The following is a 22,991-nucleotide window of genomic DNA, read 5'->3' on the forward strand; positions in this document are numbered from 1 at the left end:
AATTCCTTAATTTCTACCCTAAAGCCAACTGAAACCTGTTACAGAGTGTGAAGAATAAGTGAAAAGTGTTCCCAATGGCCAGTCACTCTCAGTGAATGTTTGGCTGCTTTCTGCGCCATTGAAAGCTTCAGAATGATCTTCAGAAGTCTCTATTCTCTATCTCATTCCATCAAGAAAGGGATCCATATACACTCCAAGCCTGTATAGTTAACTGACAAAGCCTAGGCATATCCGAAGCTTAATAGAGTTCTCTCTGATATAATTATACTATCTCTTTTGTGCTCTCATCTCACACTCACCTTGGACTCAGGATTGTTCAGCTTGTTCTTACCTGCATTCTGGTTTTGTCTAAATGCTAGAAAAAGAGAGGTGCCTGCTCAGTAGATAAGCCATTCTTGGAATGAACAACTGTCAAATTTAGCCAGAGATGCTCTCCTTGAAATAACCATTCAAGCCTGTATTTAAACAACCACGTCTACAAACTAGGATATTTTTTATGAATAGGAAAAAAAAATTGACTCACATTTACTGTATTAATCCAAAGGGCTATTCAGTTTCAATTTTAAACACTCATGGATCAGATTGAGAAGGACTATATACTGCCAAAAAAAATCTAATCAGTCTGTGTAGCCAGTTGGTTTACCAAAATTTACAATATGTTTCAGAATCTTTTCTTCTACTTACCAGGCTAGATTAGCTCAATAAAGGTTAAGACTTTAAATACAAATAGTTCTGAACTGGCTGTTTTGATTGTGGTTTTGGAGTTCATGTACTGAAACAAAGATGTATACAGAGAGTGTTTCCTACAGACAATGTTGATTTTTACCCTTTTGAAAACAGGAGTGGCTACACAATTTAAAAATGAGTGGTAATTGGAAACATTTTCTGTATTGGGGCATATGTTTGGGCAAGAGAATCCAATATGCTGTCCTGTTTTTGTCTTCCCGCTATTTTAAGTAAATTGATTATGACAATTCTTGCATTACTTCACCAATGGGATAACATTTTTAATAACCAGCAGGGCATACATCTTCAATTAACTAGGACAGTTTTTCCCTATGCTGACCCCAGAGGTGTAGCTAGTGCCTTGAATACCCATGGTTGTGTACTGCAGGATTGTGCAGACCACCAGAGAGGTGTCCAGTCTTGCCTGTCCCTGGTCTCTGCAATAAGGTGGCAGCTGCTCTGCTCTGGCTGCTGCTGCTGGAGAGCAAGCTTACTGCATACCAACTGCAACAGCCCTTTGGTGCAGGCTCTCTGGGAGCTGCCCTGTGTGCCTGATTCACAATCCTGCTTCACTCAGATATGCTCTGGGAACAGGGCTGCCTGGGTGGGGAAGCACCTTTCTGCTCAACTCCCTGCCCCCCAAATGGGGCTTAGCACTAATTGCCATCCCTAGTACCAATGAAAAAGGCAGCTCAAAATTATCATATAGATTTGTCTTAGATGTTTGTTTTGAAATTGCATTGCTGTAATGAATGTTTTAATATTATGCAATCACAATGCACTGTAACTTCAGGGCTTTATCCTATTCTTCTGGAGACGAACATCATTTCCTTGGTACCATTGTCCTCAGTACTATACTAGTCATTGCATTTTGGTAATACTTATTGTCTGATACTCTAGAACTGGGGTTGATAGGCATGGTACTCATAACACTTGTGGACCTTACAGTCTCTCTGGAACCTGAATCTCCATAGCTGTATGGCCTTTCTTTGTTGCTGCTCCAGGATTCTTACAGCACACGTTACCAGAGATGAAAATACATTTTTGTTCAATTTTGATGGCATCTGTGACTACCTTTCTTCTAGTTTGATCCTTCTTCACTTCAGAAATCTTTTCCTCTATTAACAGACTCTCATTAATCTATATGGCAGCAGAATTCCTTTGTCTAGACTAGTTCGTGGAAATGGCCTCGGAAACAGTTCTTCAGATATTTAGGACAAGTCTTGCATGCATCGTTTTGGTATCATATACCTTTCCACATGCTGTGCAGAGCTACACCTCTAGGTCTGCTAAGCCTTTTTCCATTTGCCACTTATATGGTCACTTTGCGTTTCAGAGTAAAGTCACTTCCTCCTAATCCCATACAGATCCTGCATGGAAGCCTAAATCCAGCACAGAGAAATGCAGTGTTCTGCACTTAAAATAGAATAATTGTATGCATAAGTACAGATAGGGAATGACTGGCTAGACTGCAATATTGCAGAGAAGTACCTGAGTTTTCAATGGATCATAAGCTGCATATGAACCAACAGTGTGCTCTTGTTGCAAAAAAATGCTAGCAGCATACTGGGTTGAATTAACAAGAGGGTAACTGCAGATCAAGGGAAGTGATTCTTCTACTCTGAGAAGGGGGAGGGGGGAGGGAGAGGATTGTATAACTGTCTTCAAATACCCAAAAGGCAATTACAAAGATAATGGAAATAGTCAATTTTGTGTGGCCACTGGGGGTATGACTAGAAACAATGGCCTTAAATTACAGCAGAGGAAATTTAGGTTTGAGATCAGAAAAAAACTTTTGGACTCCAAAGGTGGTTAAGCACTGGAACAGGCTACCAAGAGAGGTTGTGGCATTTCCATCCCTGAAAATTTTCTTGATTAGGTTGGAGAAATACTTGTCTAGGACAGTTTTGTTAGAGGTGACCCTGCCTTGATCAGGGGGCTGGATAGATGAACTCATGAGCTGCTTTCCAGTCCTTCCTTCCTATGACCGCATGGTAGGAGCTTCTGAAAACATGTGAGCAAGGATGGACATGAGGGGGGTGACCTTGTGGAGGAGTCTGCAGATTAGCTTGTTCCTCTAGTCCAGTGGTTCTCAAACTTTTTTTTTCCCCTAGACCACTTGAAAATTGCTGAGGGTCTCGGCGGACCACTTAATAAACTTTTTTTTATTCTACAAATCAAAGCACACAACTCATATTTTAATATCACTAGTCTTACCTTACAAGTATAGATATTCTTGATTGCTCCACAACCTTTCTGCGGGCCACCTGAATGGAGCTCACAAACCAGTGGTGATCTACAGGCCATAGTTTGAGAACCTGTGCTCTAATCTAACACCACCCTCACTTGTTGAGCTCATCCAGGACATCCATAGTAGATAATTCCAAGGTCTTCGGAACAAACTTCAAAAGAATGGTGAATGTCATAAGAGGTCATCCAGGAGAGGTACCATAAATTGATTGATATTTTGCACTTAATATTCCAAGGTTACCTAACCATGGGTAATAATAAAAAAAAAGTATTTGCTATTTATTATTAAAGAAATAAAGCATAAAAATAAGGTATTTACAAGCCTGCTAAGAATGTGAGCCAGTGTCTCTTTTGACAACATCTAAAAAAGCAGATAGCAAAGAAGAGAAGGTAATACAGATTTCAACCATTGTCCAGATAAAGGTCTGTGTCATCCTCAGATCACTAACAGCAAAGGATTCCTTGATCTTTTAAAACAAACTCACTTCCACAAAAAGAGAAACTGTTCCTCTACCATAAAAGTCCACTCTTTCTTGGGGGACAGATTGCAGGTTTAGATTACAGGTTTGATGCTGCAACTGAATCTTTGGCTACAGTAGCAGATCATCTAAGGAGGCAAGATCTTTAGGCAGAACCCTACCTAGATGATTGACTGATTCATTGTTAGTCACCTCAGCAATTTAGCAGCAACGTTTGGACTAGAACCGTTCTACTTTCAAAGTGTCTGCTGAATAGATGCAACATGGATTTACTTGTAGAAATTCTTTTACATGTCTGTCTATGGTAGATAGACTCTATGAGTAACTGACAGGGTATTTTACCGCCCCTGCCATACCCTTCAAAAATCCTGATAATGGATATACACAAGATGGCCTAGTATATGGACTTGGATTGTTTGCAGATTCAAAATACTGTATTACTTGATTCCAGGATGAGGTTCCCCTTTCCTATTTAACATGGGGGGAGGAAAAAGCCCCTCATCTTGGAATTGAGTACAAGGCAGTTGGGGGCAGGCAGCTGCTGTGGCTTTGGCTCTGGCTCTGACTCCAGCCCCAGCCCTGACCCTGGGTTAGGGCCACAGGCAAAGCTGCTTCCTGCTTCCTCCTATCCACCCCTGCTCCAACACTGTCACTGTATTTACTGCCTCTTCCCCAACTCCTGCAGCCTTACACCCCACTTCTTCCTCCCTCTTTCCCGTACTACAATTTCACCCCCCACCACTTGCCCCATCTCCTCTCAAACCTGCAGCCTATATTGCCCCCTATACCTCTCCCCCCACACCTTTGCTGCAGCACTGGCAGGCTCTGCCCCCACTTGCACAGCCCCAGCACAGTCTTATAGCAAGACAAGACCATAGATGATCAAATTATATCTTCTTATTTTTCAAGAACAAAATGTTTTTGCATATCATCTAGGCTTTCTAGGGATTTGGTAGCCAGTATAAGAGAGAGGCTATTTCTTCTCCAAGAGTCTAAATGCCCTACTCCATTTAAAAAAAAAATCTTTCCTTTCAATTTGGGTCAGCTTCTCTGAGGTTCCAGTAGACATATGCTGCTTATTTCAGAAAAAATATTTCCAGAATTTCTAGATCAGCTACTAGGGTTCAGTGCAAATATTTATCACCCATCCACTACTTCATTATCACAGATTTTAGTTCAGAGCTGGTTCTACTCCAGTCTTGTGAGGCAACAGCTAACCCGTCATATACAATAGGGTCCATGTGGACAGAGAAGGAGAGGATCTTTAAAGAAGAAGGAGAAGTTACTTACCTTACCAGTAATTGCAGTTCTTCACAATGCTTTAGTCTACAGGGATCCAACAACCTATCTTCCTCACTGATGTGGCATACTTACATAGATTACTGTATTAGTGAAGGAACCAAATGGCACTTAGGACTGTTCCATCTTTTATACTTGCATTGTAGGAGCATTACAGGTATACAGAATACATACCCAGTCTCAGTAAATCCTACTAGCTAAAAGTCTTGTGGTCACATGCCTGGCAAACATGTACCTACAGTGGAACAAAAGCATCTTAGAAAACTCCAGTGTGTGTAAGATAATTAATCTCTCTTTTTCTTCATCTTGCTCCTTTCCCTCATCATCTTGTTCGCTCATTTTGCATCTTCTCCATTTCACTTTTTGTTCCTCTCCATTTTATTACATGGGTATAGGTGCTGAAATACAATGAACCAGTTCCAGGAAGGCAATCAGCAGTTGCCTGAACCAGAGGCAATTCAAACTAATTGCTGCCTACTGTTATGCTAAGAGCATAGTCTGCAAATGTTTCATATAAATAACAGGAACTGCTTTAGATATCGAAGACAAATAGGTTGCTTTTTTAATATTGGAACTTAATCTTTATGACTAATGAGTAAGATGATCAGTCTTATTTTTTTTATCTTAGTGGAAACAACAGGATATCAGCATCCATCGCCCTGCCTATTGAGGAGATGCTCCAGACTCTGCAAGACCTGATTACTTATTTCCAGCCTCCAGAAGAAGAATTAGAACATGAAGATAAACAAAATAAACTTCGTTCACTGAAAAACAGACAAAATCTGTTCAAGGAAGAGGTTAGGGAGAATTATTAGATTGTGTTTTATTTTTGTATATTCCATTGCAGCATTAAGAAGAGTTAAATGTTTCCTCTTTCTGAGTATGTGTGTTAGATTTTGAATATACATATGTGCTGCTGGTGTATAAAGTAAATTGTGATGCCTTCTGAAAATTGCCATTAGTATATGGCTTTAGATGTCTTACCTTTATGTGTCTGTTCCCTAATCCATTCCCACTGAGATGTAGTTTAACATTTCAATCCTCTGAACATCTTCAAATGCATACCTTCATTAGAAGAAATCATCCTGCTGCAAAAAGCTAATTTCTCTCCCCAAAATTACACAGGCTTCAGACCCAAGATGAGTGATATCTAGTCTTGGATCAATGACAAGTTTAAAGTTTGATATCTTTCCAACCCTTCCAGGCTAGAAACAAGAGCTTTGTACATGGGAACGAGAAAATGTCAATTTTACAAAAGGGCGTATGCTAATTTCTAGTGTTGTTTGTTCCTGAGAATATTATTATAAAATAATGATGGATGGATGGATGATATGTATGTTCAATAATGTTTAGAAATATTCAAATTACATGAATTACAGTTTTTCAGTACTATAATTGACTCTATGTAACATCAGTTAAAAATCTCTCCTAGTATTTGGACCTGAGAGCACTTTATTGGCTATCAAAATGTCACCCTTTTTTAATCAACATAAGTAGCATCTTTTCAGGTCCATATATGGTACCAGTATATTTAACTAAAATTGGCATTTTTCGTTAATGAAAAGTGCTATAGCTAGAGGCTTTTTTTATGCAAGTCAGATTCCATTCATAAAAAAAATAAAGACGACCTGTGTGAGACTGTCATGCTCTGTGTTCCTTGACTTGTACTGTGCTTAGCTTAAGCTCTTACGGGCAAGCTGACAAACAGAGCTTGATCATGTTCTAAAGAGGATATTTATAACTTAGATAAATAGAATGTATGTTCAAAAATCTGTTATCAAACTCAATAGCTCCCTGTTCATTTCAGACAATATTGACCTTCTAGTGTATCTCAGAAAATGTGTTAAAATACCACTGCATACTTTTTCATTTACACACTTTTTTCTCCCCTTTGCTTCTTTTTAGGGGATGCTGGCACTTGTTCTAAACTGCATTGATCGTTTAAATGATTACAACAGTGCAGCTCATTTAGTAGGAGTTGCAAGGGAAGTAAATGGTACAGCATGGAAAGAAATTCTAAACCATCTTTACAAATTGCTAGGTGAGTTCTCAAGCAATCTGCTGTAGAGGAAAATGAAAACTGAGTTTTATGGTTTCCTGTTTTTTCACATTAAAAGACTTTTATGTGGCATAAATTCTGTCATGTAAGCTACATTACTTATTCAAAACTGACTTTCTTCCATTATCCCCTTGAATTATACTGGGGGTAACTGAGGATATTGAATAAAATCCAGTAGGAAAATACAGCACAATAGCTAAAAAGGATAGAAAGATGTTCAGTGCAACATGTCATGGCTTCATTCTTTTTTTATAAAATTGTTTATGGTGTGCAAATAGGAAATAATTATTAATTAAAAAGAAATCATAAAAATAAAAGATCACATTGGCTTGCATGATAAAGATAGATAGAAATAAAAACATAGGATTTTAAGAACACTGATTTTTTTTAACTGTTTCGATACCTAAACCTTGTAACTTAGAAAGATTTTAAATAATAATTCCCTCCCCCTGTGGAACCTGTCCTGCACGCGCACACACAAACACACACACCTGGAACATGATTTTTTTCCACACTGCCAACATGGCTAGAAATATGTGTGTTCATATAAGACACTAAAGGGAACCTCTGTTATTCATAATTGCTTCTACAGGTGGAGCCGGTTCTCTGGAGTTTTAAATGTCTATAATGAAATTTTAATGCAATGTTAGTAGTGACCACAGCAAGATAAGTGATTTTATAAGTGAAAGCAACATGGCTAGATGAAGTCTGAAGGATGAGATTTCTCAGATGGAGTTGGAAGTCTATGTTGCCTTGGTGAAATCCTAGGCCAAATTAAGTTATGAGTAACATTTGACCTCTTCACTATCCCACACTCTCACAGAACAGAGAAGACAGAGATGAAAGAAGCAAAGGACATACCCAAAACTCTTACTCTTTGTAGCTCGTTAGAATTGGTAGGAGCACTATTGGGCCTCCCCTGGTATTCATTCTTATATTTTACCTTTAAAATCCTTGTAATCCATATATTTTCTATTGCGGTACATAAAAATGAAGTTTTATGTCAATAAATATATTTTATAACAAAAATCTATGGCAAATGGCTTCCGTGAGCCAATGGTTAGAATAATTGTTTTTTATCTTTGCTTGACTAAGTGCTAGCAAATTAGTGAAGTCTTCTGTGAGGCAAAAATAAATGTTACCTAATAGCTTGACTGCTTCTGAACTTTCCGGGTAAATACAGATAATGAATCTTTGATGTTGCTGAACAGTAATGGCAATCCATTCTATAACCCATTTTAATACAGAGATAGAGATATAAAGGCCATTGTTCAACCTGAAATTAAACCTCTTTGCAACTAAATGGGATCCTCTAACTGAGAGAGATAAGAAAAGTGCACAGACCCCTTAACCATGCACTGCAGTTAATAGATGACTAAGATGGTGGATAATAGTACAAACTAATCATATGTGAGACCACAGTGGGCAGATTTCCACCAGCTGAGTCAGTGGAGAAGTAGATTAACTGCCTCTGTGATATTATATACTCTCTTACTTTGGCCCCTGCTCTTTCCTATGAGTATGGGATTTGTATTGTGGGTGGAGGTGATAAACCGGCTGGATTGTGAAAAAGTATGTAATGTGCATCATATAATTTTTTTGGAGAAGATGGTAAAACTTAGGCATAGTTTCTTTTCCATGGATCGTCTCCCATTGGTCATATGCAAATAGTATTAAAGAAAGGTTGCTTCCCTTGAATTATCAAATATTGCCAAATATAATTGCTTAGGATACTGCAGCAGATGGATTAAGAGTGTGTTCAGATATAGAGAATACTCTGTCACAGTATCATTATCAAGAGAGTTCTGATTTATCAGTTTTATCCCGTTGGCTACTGAGAAGCTCTAGTAAAAAATATTTGGAGACTATTTAATTACTGTTGGAACTGCAAGGAAGTTATTAGGTTTTCTGTTACTATTGCACACAATTACAAATTAACTGTTTATGGCCAGGTTTTACATAGTCAGCTAAGTGGATTTAGGTGCTGAAGTTTGAACCATGTTCAAGTCCCTGATAATTCATTAATGCATTTGTTTTTGTAAGATGCTTTAATAGTAGCTTTAGTCCTGGGCTGTAAAGCAGGAAGGAAGAGGAAAAAAAAACTTAATTTTTTCTATTAGCAATTTTTCAGGGAGTCATTTAGGATGGAATGGGATCACACGAAGGTGCCTAAGGTCCATAGTCCACTAACGTAACTAATAAGTGGATTGCAATCTCTGAGTCTTTCTACTAGCGTCTTTAAAGGCAAGATATTGCATGTTACACTTAGATCATACTAACTCTGTGGAAAGTTAACTGAAGTTAAATTTAGAACATGTTGTGAGTAGTCACATATTAATGGGTTAATACTTCCTTTTTTTTTGCTTGCACACCTCTGACTTGCCACTAAAGAGTTGTCAAGCAGGGGCATAGCTAGGAGCCAGGACATTTGCACTAGGTGGTGGAGGATGGGAGTGCTGCAACCTGAGATGCTGGAGGACTGCAAATTGCTCATTGTACCTCTGTGGAGAAGACTGAAGATATGCTAGCATGAGCTAGAAAGCATGAGTTAACCTTTGCCTGAAGTGGCATTGCCTCTGAAAGTCTCAAAGTTCTTAGCATGAGTTAAAGAGCTTTAACATGCAGACACTCACATTTGAAGTGTTCTTAGTATGGTCTAAGTGTAACATGTAACTTCACCCTTAGAGGATTTACCTGGAGGAATGTCTGATTTCTAGTTCCCAGTTGAGAGTAGACTGAAAATCAGTTATACAGTGCCCCCAGCAAAACAAGAGAGACAAGGTAGGAAGAGGAAGCAATTGAAATACAATACTCAATTTTTTTTGTTTTCAGGATTGCAGATTGATGCTAATTCTGATTGGTTTATGATATGAAGCTGACAATGCTCTGGTGGCATCCTTCTCACAAGCCACTATAGAGACATTTATCTGTGGTATGCTTGGGGTGGTAGGGCATGCTTGAGTCAGTGCTCCGAGCAGTGCCAGGGACATAGTGTAGATACATCTTTAGTCTTTCCTGATGTAAAGTTTTCTGGCCTTCTGCCTGATCTGCAGACTATCCAGTATTCCATACGATTGACGGTCTCTGACTCTCTCTCATTTGAAGCTATAAAAGGAATTTCCCCCTAATTAGAAATTTTCCAGTTGCCCCACTAACTGGCTTCTCCTTAGCACCAGATGTAGTTTATAGACCCAAAAACAATCCAGAAAACTTTAAAGTCAAAGAGACAGCTAATGTATTTAAATACTTTCAGAGTTAGAGGTACACTGATACATTAGTTTAATATCAGTGCACTAATATAAAGAAAATTGACTATATTGGAAATTGGCTTTTTTTTTTGCCTGATGTGGCCAATAATTTGGCCAATAAATGCCCTGTGCATCTGCACAGCTGCAGCCCGACATGTAGGCAGCAAGGACCACAGCCTAAAAGTTTGGAGAGCTGTATCCAGTTGGTAAGTCTGTTCTGGTGAAAGGGGAAGGGGGAGGGAAGGGGCATTGGGGGGCAAATCGAGGTCCCCATGGTGAGGGAGGCAGTGGAGCTGGAGCTGGGGCAGGGGCTTCCCAGTTGGGATGGGGCAGGGACAGAGCTGTGGCTTGTCCAAGTGGCCTGGGGAGTGGGGGGTGACTCCTGCCACTGCGCACAATCCAGGACAGCACAGGGATCGTGTGCCCCTGAATCTGTGTGGGACAGGACAGGCTGCCACGGCAGGCTAGGACTAGGGCTCCGCTGGGTTCTTACTGGCAGCGGTTGGGCCAGGCTGCAGTCAGGGCACAACAGGTGGTGACACTGGGAGGAGCCACCCCCTGCTTTGCACCCCCCAGACAAGCCATCTTAAAAAATTCCATCCCACACCCTGCCCCACCCCAGCTGGGCAGCACCTGCCCTAGCCCCAGCCCCACTCTGGCCTTCACTGCAGGGTCCTTGATCTGCCCCTCCACGCCCCTTCCTTTCCCCCACCCCTTCCACCACAATGGACTTACCAGCCACACACTGCTCTTCAAGCTACCTGACTACGTATTGAAAATTGGATTGGTGTTGGCCAATTTGCCTCCTTCAAAAATGGCTATCAGTATTAGCCCCAAAAATCTCTATCAGTACACCCCAAGATGAGAGATGAGTGATTTTTATGGACCAAAACTTTGTACATAGGGACTTCAACTCCACTTAAGCCCTGGTTTAAGATACCTAAACGATCTAGCCTGAAATCCTGATTCATTTTACACAGCATGTTAAACAGCCATCATGGTAATAGATTTAGCGACTACTGATTTATGCATCATTTTAATTAGGAAATAAGAGTGATAGTCTCTGGGTTGCCTTACCAGTATCCTAAGTCAACTGATTTAAACAAAATCTAAAAGGTAGTGCTAGTAATGAAATGCCTAAAACTTGTATTTAATTCTGGCAGGTGTATAAATATAGAGGATTATGCTATGTTTCTGTTTAGTAACTTTATTAAAATATTTGTTTAATATTAGTGATTAACACGAATCTTAAAATGACACTTGTGTTATGATATCTATTTTTTTCAGCTGCCCTCATCCGTGGTAACAGAAACAACTGTACCCAGTTTTCAGGAAACCTTGATTGGCTGATAAGTAAATTGGACAGATTAGAATCTTCCTCAGGTGAGATAATTGTATAACTATAGTGTTGCCATTACATTATGCAAATCATAACAGTTTCACTTGGAAAATAACAAGCATAAGGAAAGGAAACAAGTTTATTGTATGAAATTTATTACATGAGGTTTTTAATAAAGCAAAGAAAATTTCTATTAACAAACATTTTATTTTAAACTACCAGTTTCCTTTTCATTTTCTCTTTTGTATTTTTTAGTTTCTTGTTGGTTTGCTTGCTTGCCATCACAGTTTAAAAAATATGAAATAAATAATGTATTAGGTCTAGTAGAACCCTATGATTCATAATAGCAGACAGTTTTGCAGCTACCAAATGTATTGCAAATAGCTTAATTTTTGGTTGTGCTGGGTGCCATTAGATGATGTAAAAAATTTACAACTTGAAATATAGTTTAAAATGACATAATACAATTATAATAAAATGTTGCTTAGTGATAAGAATGCCTCTCGCTGATGAGCAGTAGTTCAATTTGCATTGTCTCTGTTTTCAACCCAGATTTCTTACAAGAAAATTATAACCCACAGTTTACAGCTGTGTTTAACTTCTTGTTATAGTTTGATTCTTTTACCATAGAATTTAATCCAAATATAATTTACATTACAGTTGGCCCTTATGTCCTCTTGAAAATATTTTCATCCTTTTTCAGACTGGAGGCATGTAATATATTAAGTAAGAGAAGTTAGAATTTCTTTTCCCTTAGGATGATTTTTTCTTTCACAGGTTTTTAAATTAAGCTCTGTCCTTTGTTTAATGCCAAAATGATTTTTGCGAAATTCATATAGGTATTTTGGAAGTGTTGCACTGCATCTTGACTGAAAGCCCAGAGGCCTTAAATCTGATAGCTGAGGGACATATCAAGTCTATCATCTCATTGCTGGATAAGCATGGACGCAATTACAAGGTATGCTGGAGAAAATATAAAAGATATCAATAGTCTCAACAGTAACTTACACAAGACAAACTGAAAAAGTCTCTGTGACCTCTGTGACACATTGTTCTTAAAAGAATTAAAGAACATGCGACTCACATTGCTTTGTAAAGGAGAAAAAGAAATATGAGAGATCTATCACTGCTTTCTTGTGTAGAGTAAGTCAAAGTGTATGTGAGAACTTATTTTCTATGCATAAATCCATTTATACTTTTTATGAATATAGATAGGGAATAATACATGTCTGAATATGTATTAAGCCACATATGGATGTAACCCAAGGCCTTAGGACTGTACTTCCTGTGGAAGTCTGGGTCTACCAGTGTAGAATAGCTTGGGGATTAAGTTTACTCATGAAACAGTTTGCCTATGATCTCCACACTTCTAACAAGAAAGAGCAAAATTCTGCAAAATTGCCACTCACATGAGTAGTCCCACTGATTGGATTCTGAGATTCTTGTAATGAGAAAGTCAGGTTCTTTTCTCATTTATACTGATTTTGTCCCAGGGAACTGAAGAAAGATATCTAGGATTTATACCAGAGTAACTGAGATAAAAATCTTACCCTAGAATAAAGAAGACTATATTAACATTTATATATTCAAATAGCAAAATCTTCAATAAGAATGTTAAAATGTATATGGTTAAAAATGGGCTTTTCCCAACTACATAACTAGGTTACTCTGAAAAAGTGAATATTGAAAAATTCTTTATTTTTTAAATCTTTTTTTTTCAAAAGTAGACATTTCATTTAAAAGGACCTTACTCTTACCCAGACCCTTACTTTTAAAATAATTCAAAATTACAGCTTATTGCTCAATAAGTGTAGGAAGGTAAAGAAATAGAAGTAAAGGGGCAGTGGGGTACCACAGGGAAAAGTCCTTTATAATATCAGAATGAATTATCTACAACAGAAAGTAAACTAAGCATTAATATAATTAATACATGATACTAAATTGAGAATAATGAAAATAGAAATAAATCAGGATGGCTTAGACAGATTAAAAATAGAAGAAGAATATAATGAAATGAGAGTCAGGTTGTAAAAATTAAGCCTATATATATATATATATAAAAAGGAAGAAATCTGGAAAAATAGTAGCAATGAAAAGAGTTAGGATATGTCTGACATTAAATTATGGCCACAGGCTGAACCAAACTGAAACATGCTCCTGCACTGTGCACACAACATTCTCCTGAACTGGAAGCATAGAAGTCATACTAGTGGGTGCAGACAGAAGTGCAGGTCCCCGCTGTGACTGGAAGCGTTCTGAATTAGAACAGTCTCCTAGAACAAACAGAAGTTCATTTTTGGTTCCAGAGGAAAGGGGAATCTAGCTGCTGGCTGAAGCTAGTTTTCCCTGGCAATGGCACCACCTCTGTCCTAGCCTGTTCCTGTTTCAGAATGGGAGTGTGGAAAGGGAGCAGAGGGAGCTCATTCTAGGGGTTCTTCAGCTGGTGTTGGAGGGTGAGGTGAGCTCCAGTTCACCCATGACACCCTCCAGTGGGGGCTGAAAACCCCCAGACAGAACTCCCTCCACTCCCTTCCCCCCACCTTCCATTCTGGAAATAGCTCAAAGCTGGCAGGCAACACAGACAGAAGTTACAGAAGACGCTCTGTTTTGAAACATCTTCATCTGACCCCTCGTGAGCGGTCAGATTTTCACCTGATCACCCATTTTTTAAGCTGTCTGCAGCCATGCACTTGCATTTGATCACAGCTATAAACTGATTTCTGTGGACAGTTCAGGCAAAAATTGTTACTTCTGCCTATGCCCAGTGTTCTGTGCATAGGCTTATCCTTAAAAGTATTAATCAAGTTTTCTTTGAAGTATTAATCAGAAGTAAATTAGACATGGGTGTTCAGTGGCAGCAAAAAATATCAACAGAGTTAGATAGGAGGGAACAGTTCTGTGCATCATACTGGTGTGACTACCTTTGGCATATTGCTTTGGATCTAGGAAACACTATCTAAAAGCTGACGAACTGGAATAGATAAAAGGAGCCAAAATGTTTGGGAGGCTTGAATTATTGATTTACAAGGAAGATGAAGTGTCCAGTATGGTACAACTTGCCTAAGCAATAACTAAGGAAAATTTAATAATCAAACAAATATCAGAAAGGAAAAAAAATGGTCTTTAGGAAATACATACATAGGAGAATGTAAATAGAAATTTGTAATAAAAATAAATAATAGGAATTTAAGCTAATTATTAGGAGTCCTTCCTGCCAGAAATATCCATTATGTTGAGCAATAGAAATGATGGAAGCCCCTGCAGTTGGAGCATCTAAATGTAGACTGTGTAATGGATGTTAAAAGTACAGAAGGGAACAATCTTGTACCAGCAGAAGAAACAGCTAGATGACAGAGTTTGTCTTTTCCATCTGTAATGTCAATGACTGGGCATCTGTCATAGTCTGTGAAAATGAATTTGTTGTTCTAGTTACAGAATGTCTTGTTTCCTGCTAGATTAGACATTTTTTATTATAGTCAGAAATATCAAGTCAAGAATCCTATTAACCCAGCTTTATCCACACATGAGGTTTTTGAAATGTTCTTTGTGTTTGTCTGAAACAAAATTGATATTCAGGGATGTGCTGAAAAGCAGTTTTTGAGAATTATGCTCAGCAGATGCATAAACTGAATTTAAGCAGTACATGCATTGTAAATAATGCTTGATTCTCATTTATGCTCAGCCCCCTTTATGCTTCTTCAGCAGTGTAAATTTTAACGATCAGAGAGAATAATTTTTCACATCATCTCCTTTATTTTCCTCTGGTTTGAGGTTATACTCTGAATTAGAGAATTAAGCAGAATGTCAGATAACAAACACAAAGAGGAAAAGCATTCCTGATAAAGCGAGGCACTTCCCTGTTCCCTCTGCTATTCTGTTATACTACACCACAGTATTCCATTCCCTCGCCATAAAACTTTTTGCTTAACACTTTGACTGATTACAAATAAAATTATTTTTCTCCTCAATTATCCTTCTGTTTGATGGATTGTTCTCCCCCTTCCAGAGTCCAGGTGGAACCAGAAGATGATATGCTGAAATTAGATCTCTGTGAAAATTATTTCCAATCCCTGTGGATTTTCTTTAATTTTGTGTGTTGAAAGCATGGTTTCAAAGCAGATTCATTAATGATTTTAGAATCACACCAACAAGGGCTCACCCACTTTGTTCAAAAAGATTGTCAAGTCCTTAACGAAATTCTTAAAGAATCTTCACTGTATTGTAAATTAGTAATGAGATTTGAAACCAGGCACATTGTGAGAATTGACACAGATCATTTCTGGACATTTTTGTGACATTTCTGGCAGGACATATTAGAAGTGAAAGTACCACAATTCTCACAAGAAAGCAAATTTCTTATTATTTCTGATTTAGTTTTGCAGACACAAAAAATAATATTTGTTACCTAAAAAAACGGCCCAGGGTAGATAAAATATTAAAATGAAATAATAAATAATAAACCAACTCCCCAGTGCTCCAAATAATCCCCACAATTTAATCCTGCCTGCTAAAGCTTGCTCAAATAAAAAGTTCTTACAGGGTTTCCAAAAGATGTCCAGGTTTAGGCTCTGGCTGTCTTTAAATTCCAAATCTGAGGTGTGACTGACCTCCCATGTATTTTTGCTGAACAGACTTGGGAAACTTGCAGGAAATTTGCTCTCAGCTGACCTTAGGAATTCAGGCTTTATCTTCACATTTTTATGCCTGTTATCACAATTACAAACTACCTTCATTTCATATATAGCCAACTATTTTTTAAAACTCAACTAAATATTTGCAGAGAGTATCCTCCCTATTCCCTGTATACTTTGGAGTTGAATTAAATAAGCATAGTTATTGTGCTGCAAACAGTATTTGCTTGACTTCACTCTGACCTGTTTTAGGTTCTTGATGTTCTATGTTCTCTCTGTCTCTGTAATGGAGTGGCCGTGCGAGCAAATCAAAACTTGATCTGTGACAATCTGCTCCCTCGAAGAGATTTGCTTTTGCAAACCCGTTTAGTTAACGATGTTACGAGGTACTGTGCATTGTTTATTACTATATTTGAAAATGAACAGGTCCTTACTATTAGTTTAAGGTTAGAGGGCGCTCTTTTTCATTTTTTATTCTGAGAATTTTTCAGTGTTTCTTAGTCACAGAAAGATAAAGGCCAGAAGAACCTTTAGATGTTGTTTATTTTAAAGTATGATGTTAAAAATAACATAGGGCCATGGTAGATGTTACCCATAGGATACAATTAACCTAGTAATTGCTTCATAAATAGTAACCTTCCACACTGTCAGGAAAGTACTTGTGTGACAACATAAGAAACCAGCCACAACAATGTTCTACAAAATATTTTTCATGGAACATTTTTGTGGCTGGTTTCAATTGTGCCTTTAATATGAGTGTGTAGTCGGGTAGCCCTGCATTCAGCCCGGTGCCAGATGTATGATAGTGATTTAGTTGTGTATGGCAGGATACATGATTCTTGGGACCTGAGATCATATCCCATCATGCCATTGTTTTAATGTCTCCCAGAGCCTATAGAAATGATCTGCAAACTGTCTTTGAATAGAAACTGAAAAATTCACAGGTAAAAAGAATGAAAAGTCATTTATTTTGCCATAAATACATACAACACTAGGTCAGGGGTGAGGGGAGTGGGGGTTTTTTTTCTTCTTTTTTTTCTTTTTTTCTTTTGAGCATGTCAGTGAACTTTGCAAACAAACAGATCCCTTGAAAAGAAAGGACAGAAGTAAAATTAAATGCAATGGAAGTGTATTATAAGATAGTAAAAAATATTGGTTTTATAGAAAGTTAACAAATGCTAATTTTATTTCTTCATGTACTAATTGTGTGCTGTTTTTAAAGTAATACAGCGAATTAGATATAACTATAGCCTGCCAAAGTATGTGCCTCTCTTTTTGCCATGGTTGCTATTCAACACAGTGTCTTTCTGAAGGAGAGCTTACTTATGACATCCGGCCTAAAATTTTTAAATTGTGGATTCTGCACTTTGCAGGTGTCTTTCTTGATTTGGTGCTTCTGTGTAGCAGTGTTCAAAGAAATCCAATTCTTATAATCTGTGGTGTGGCTATCAATTTGTTTTCTGATGGAGAACATTGATTTTATATGGAAAAGTATGACTGACTTGACATAATCAGGCCCTATAGAGGACACTACTGGATCAGACTAAGAACACACAGAATATAAGTATACTATTGAAGTATTTGCATTTAATCAAGACTATGATTACCTTGTGGATCAATCCTTCAGATTTCTATACCAGCCAAACAGATGCAATTTGTTGTTTTGTTTTTCATGAAATTTAATGTATACAATAAATGGCATGTTGAGCTGCTTCAGAATTTGGCATTTTTAAAAATGTTTCTAAAGCCAAAGAAAACGTAAAGAATATTTTAGCAGAGGTTTACAGGTGGGGGAGGGTCTCCACACCTAAACTCAGGGTTTATATAATCAAGTGTAATAGCATAAGTTGGTATGGCAGCAACCCATTATTACATTTATATTTTGTATTATCTGGTGTATCTTTTCCATTTTAGTATGAGGCCAAACATATTTTTGGGGGTTGCTGAGGGCTCTGCACAATACAAGAAGTGGTACTTTGAACTAATAATCGATCAGGTAGATCCATTTTTGACGGCGGAACCTACTCATCTACGAGTTGGCTGGGCCTCTACATCAGGCTATGCTCCTTATCCTGGAGGTGGTGAAGGATGGGGAGGCAATGGTGTTGGTGATGACCTCTTCTCTTATGGTTTTGATGGCCTTCATTTGTGGTCTGGTAAGTATTTTGTTGCTATTGTTTTTAACAGTAGCTTTCTAAAAATAAGTATTTAGAAATAACAGATTCCTAAAATTAATCTCCAGGTCATGTGTAGTAAACATTATTTTATAATGAGACAAATTTGAATCCCTTACATGGGTGGAATTCTCAATTTTTTTCTAGTATAAATGAAATCAGGCTTCTAAATATTTGCTTTTATTAATGTGCCCTTCGCTAAATACTGTTTGGCAAATCATTTTTCTTTTTCTATACTGGGAGATGTACCTCACTGCTTGCATGCATAAAACCTCCCACTGAGTTCAGTAAAAATTCTGTTTGCAGTTCTAAGCACTCTGAGCCCTGTGCCAAATGTATAACATATTCATGCTGTATTTCAAACAAAAACCACAAACTTAGTATAATAAGGGTCATCTGGTTACCTTTCTTACTTTGTGACACATTATTTTTATATTTTGTATGTGCAGCTGAAGTGAAATTATGTTTTTTGCTGTCCTTATATCTACTACTATTTTAAGTATATAAAATATTATCAATCTTTTCATAAAAGATAAATTTGAAAATAGGAACATAAGAATTGCTGTGATATATTACTATTTACTGGTGTTATTCCTAATACATCATTATTTTTCCTCAGTAGCAAGCTCAGTAAGTAAAATGCATGTGTTGGCTGTGGCCTATGAACAAACATGATCCAGCAAGAAACTAATTATTATCTAGGAAAATATGTTTTTGTTAAAATTCTTATTATGAGAGGTACAGTATGAGTAGTAGTTTAAATTACTTTCATCTGGTACCACAGTAATTTTTTCTCTAACGTAATAAGAGATGTTGTGAAATGTAAAGGTTATACTGACAGAGTTAATATCAGTGACCAAGCATGTCTGATCTAGGATGTCTGGGGAATTATCTGGTGCATCTTAACCTTCACTGATAAATAGCCGGTGGCTGATCCAGATGGTGTACATTGGTGCAGTTGAATCCCCCTTTGGGGTCCCCCTTTTGGAATTTGGCAACCTCCCCCCCCCCATGGTAGCTAGCGCCTTTTTCAGTTAGTTGTCCCTCTTCAGCTAGGCAAGCTTCACTCAGGGCCACTATCTGAATGATGAATCTGGCCAGTTGTCTGTCAACTAGAGCTGTTCTCTCTCTCATCTATCTGCTGTTGTACAGTCCATTCTCATGCACACATTCCAAGCACCAATGGTGAGTGGTGTCACATTTGTCTGTTTTGTCTTTTTGTGCGGTTTTCAACCACTATACTAGGATCCCCATCAGCCACAGTGTGCTGACCAGGATTAAGGTGAGCAGTGTGATCTCAAATAGGGCTGCTCAGTCACCCAGGGGGCTGCCAAATTCCACTGCTGCTTCAGTCTAGTGAAATGTGAGTCTATGCTCTGAGCCACCTGTGTGCAGGTCTGCAGCTATGGCTCCCAGTGTATCCACATCTGCTGCTTTGCTGCTCACCCATTGCCACAGTGATGTCATGACTTGCACCTGAGTTGGTTTTAAGTGCGGGAAAGTTGTGCAGAGTCACCCTCACTCTCTTGTCTAGGCCTGACTGAATCCAGTAGCATGACAGGGTTGAGACATCTGAAGACAATTCTGGATGCAGTGGATGGCCATCAGGCCCTGGAACACTTGAGCTGATGCCCTACACTGTCCACACAGCTCTTGCCATCTGCCTTCACTATCAGGCAGATGAGCATATCTTCTCAGCCTCCTGATCTACCAGAGAAGACTTTTCAGAGGGAGCCAGGTGTAGCTGTCTATTCTGGTCAACAGTCTAGGCTTGTCCTTATTTTTATTTCTGGGTCAGCTTCCATGGCCTTTCCCTGCCAAAGGTAACCCACAAGGCAGCGTGGACTGGAGTTTTATGATACCCAAGACTTGCTCTTCTCTGGGGTTTGGCCCCAGTGGCACTTTTTAAGGGCTCTTCTGCCACAAGCAGTCCCACCACAATGACCCCAAGTCCCAGGAGGGTGCAGTTTTCAGTCATACTTGGGACCCTTCCAAAAGATAAATATAACAAGGCATAGCAGGTGAGGGGAAGAGGAGATTCCCCAAATCTCCTAATCTCCCTGGGTAGGTATATAAATTGTATGTAAATCCCAGAAAGTGTGATCTAAGAAAAAAATCAGGTAGACTGACAATAGGATGAAGGAGGAGAGCCCTCCCACCTTTTAGCCTAGTGGTTACTTCACTTGAACAGGATATGGGAAATCCAGGTTCCAGGTCCCTCGAACCTTTAGGAGGCTTGAACCCACATTTCCTTAGTCCTATCCTGACCACCAGGCAATGAACTAGGCAGAGCCACAAGCCTCACTGAAGCTAGCCTGCTCAGCTGCCAACAGGGATAACCAGAAGGAGTGCAAGTTAGAGGGAGTCTGTCTCTGATTTTAGGAGATGGGCATTGCTTTAGAAGTGAGAGGTTCCTAGGTTGTGGTCTCAGTTCCTGCTTCTGGATTTTGCATTTTGTAGTCATTGGATAAAATGCACAGACAGCAACAGAAGCAGGGGTCAGAACCAGGATCCTTCCTTTCCCAGGTAGTGCCCATCTCTCTGAGCCACAGAGACATTACTGTTCAACAGGGTTGATGCTATTACTATTTATCATTTGAACAAGTACAATGATTAGAGCAATTACTCAGGAATGCAGGAATTGTCTGACTGTGTTAGATAACTGGTCCTTCTTATACAAATCCTTCAGAGGAAGCTTCAAATAAATTTGTAGTGGGCAGTAAACAAATAGCAGACTTCTAGAGGAAGATTTTTTTTTAGTTCATGGTTGAGAGCTGTTAGCCTGAAGATTAAGGGCTTATGTCCCCCTTTTTTGTTTACTCCTTTACTTGTTCTCAGTATCCCTGTGAATACCATCAAGATAATTATGATGCATCACATACTCTGATACTTTGTGAATAACTATAAGACATAAGTACTTGGGTGTGTTAGTGTTGACTTTATCAAGGCAAAGGTCATCCTTTACTGTACCTGAGTACTCTTGCATCAGCCCATAGTAGGAGAAATCATTGCTTCAAATGATCCTATTCTTTCTTGCTAACAGCTTCAGAGGTCTCAAGTGATTTGCTCAGTTCATGCACTGTTCTGCCACTTATCAGTTTGAAGGATATAGCTAGCCGTCTGTTCCTTAAAACAAAAACAATCACAAAGCAGACGAAGGCAAGGTCATGCTTTTTGAGACTGAAGGAAAATAAATTATTTAAAGTTTCAGATAAGTGCGTGTCATAATTTTTGAAGAAATATAGTTGTTCTTTTGTCATTAACTCCTTATATGCAGGAAATTGTTTAAAGTCTTTTTATCTCTAACTGCTTTCTTTTTAGGTCGAGTATCCAGAGCGGTAGCATCTGTCAATCAGCATTTGTTGGCATCTGACGATGTAGTTAGCTGCTGCTTAGATTTAGGGGTTCCCAGCATTTCATTCCGCATTAATGGACAACCTGTACAGGGAATGTTTGAGAATTTCGGTACTGATGGATTGTTCTTTCCTGTGGTGAGCTTCTCAGCAGGTGTCAAGTAAGTGATTGCTCTTTCTGTATTTATAGTTTGCTTTTTTGTCCATGTTGTTAGGCTGAATGTTGCTGGAAATTATGCATCATTTCTTTTATTTCATTGTAGAGGTACTGTAGAACTGTGAGACAGAAAGGTTAAAAAAAAGTTGTTCATTTATTTAGGGACTGGTTGGCTCAGATTTATTTTGTAGAGCTTTTAACTTCTTGGTCATTGATTTGACTCTATCCCAGGTTGGCAATAAATGAAAACATTATTATTTGATGAGTGTTCAGGACATTAGTTTTCTCTTCCTTTGGACCAGGGCCCACTTCAGCACCACATTTGGCATTAATTAAAACTTTGGTTGACAATCTTGAAAAAATATCAAAGTATAAATTATTAATCAACAATGAGGTTGAGCTCTTATAGCAGAGATGTTGAAGATTAGTGAAATAATCTTGGAAAATACATATCATATTGCCCATCCTATATTGTGATAGATAAAATGAAGCCTTCTAATTTCACAATAGACAAGCAGCTTCCCCCCTTTATCAGAGGAAAAATCAGTTAAAAATGTTTATTGTGATTCTGTTTTGAGAAGTCACCATATAAACAGTAACTTCCTTTTTAAGAGACTTGCTCAAATTGTTAAGGTTGTTTACTTCAGTGACTGAAATATTTTTTTTTTATTATGTGAGAACTGTGTTTTGTGGTCCATGGGGAGCATAGAAGGGCTGAGAATTTGGGGGCAGGGCCTGCTGATGAAATCTGGGACATGGAGTCCCATTAGAGTTGGCTATTGGTGGCCAGGCATGAGCAATGTCTGTGTTCACCCCTTTGGCTGCCACTTCTGCTCACCCTGCTGTCACCCACCTCACTGCTGCTCACCCTGCCATCATCACCACTCACCCAACTGTCACTGGCATGTCCAGATCCAGACTACAGGAAGCCCTGCAGTCTGAATCTGACCCAGGGGTGGAGTGAGTTTGACACTCCTGGGATATATCTTCCCAAGCCCATTAAAAATTAAAGAAGCATTGCTGACCTACTTTGCCTGAAGATGCTTTATTGTTCATGCTCATTTACAAGCAGGAAAATCTAGCTTTCATAGTCCAGGATGATTTTGCAGATTTGGGGGGAGGGAGTGGAAGGAAAGTGCATATGGTTGTTTTTCTCGTGTTTTTTTCCCACATAAGAACACTTGATAGGATTTATAGATTCATAGATTGTAAGGCCAGAAGGGACCTTGGAAGATCATCAGGTGCAGTCCCTGCACCAAGCAGGAAAGATATCTGG

General features: G+C 38.6%; 1 protein-coding gene across 1 annotated transcript in view; it reads left to right on the top strand.

The window, feature by feature from the left end:
- RYR3 (ryanodine receptor 3) overlaps positions 1-22,991 on the top strand; it is a 666,405-nt gene that overhangs the window by 242,885 nt on the left and 400,529 nt on the right. Inside the window, exons 13-19 of the mRNA XM_019518966.1 lie at positions 5,383-5,551; positions 6,660-6,795; positions 11,349-11,444; positions 12,240-12,358; positions 16,284-16,417; positions 17,946-18,187; positions 21,527-21,719. Of these exons, the coding sequence (XP_019374511.1) occupies positions 5,383-5,551; positions 6,660-6,795; positions 11,349-11,444; positions 12,240-12,358; positions 16,284-16,417; positions 17,946-18,187; positions 21,527-21,719 (1,089 nt within the window). The remainder of the gene's footprint in view (positions 1-5,382; positions 5,552-6,659; positions 6,796-11,348; positions 11,445-12,239; positions 12,359-16,283; positions 16,418-17,945; positions 18,188-21,526; positions 21,720-22,991) is intronic.

Source organism: Gavialis gangeticus, unplaced genomic scaffold (genome assembly GCF_001723915.1).
Source record: "Gavialis gangeticus isolate Ggan-Ray unplaced genomic scaffold, GavGan_comp1, whole genome shotgun sequence".
Taxonomy (NCBI): domain Eukaryota; kingdom Metazoa; phylum Chordata; order Crocodylia; family Gavialidae; genus Gavialis; species Gavialis gangeticus.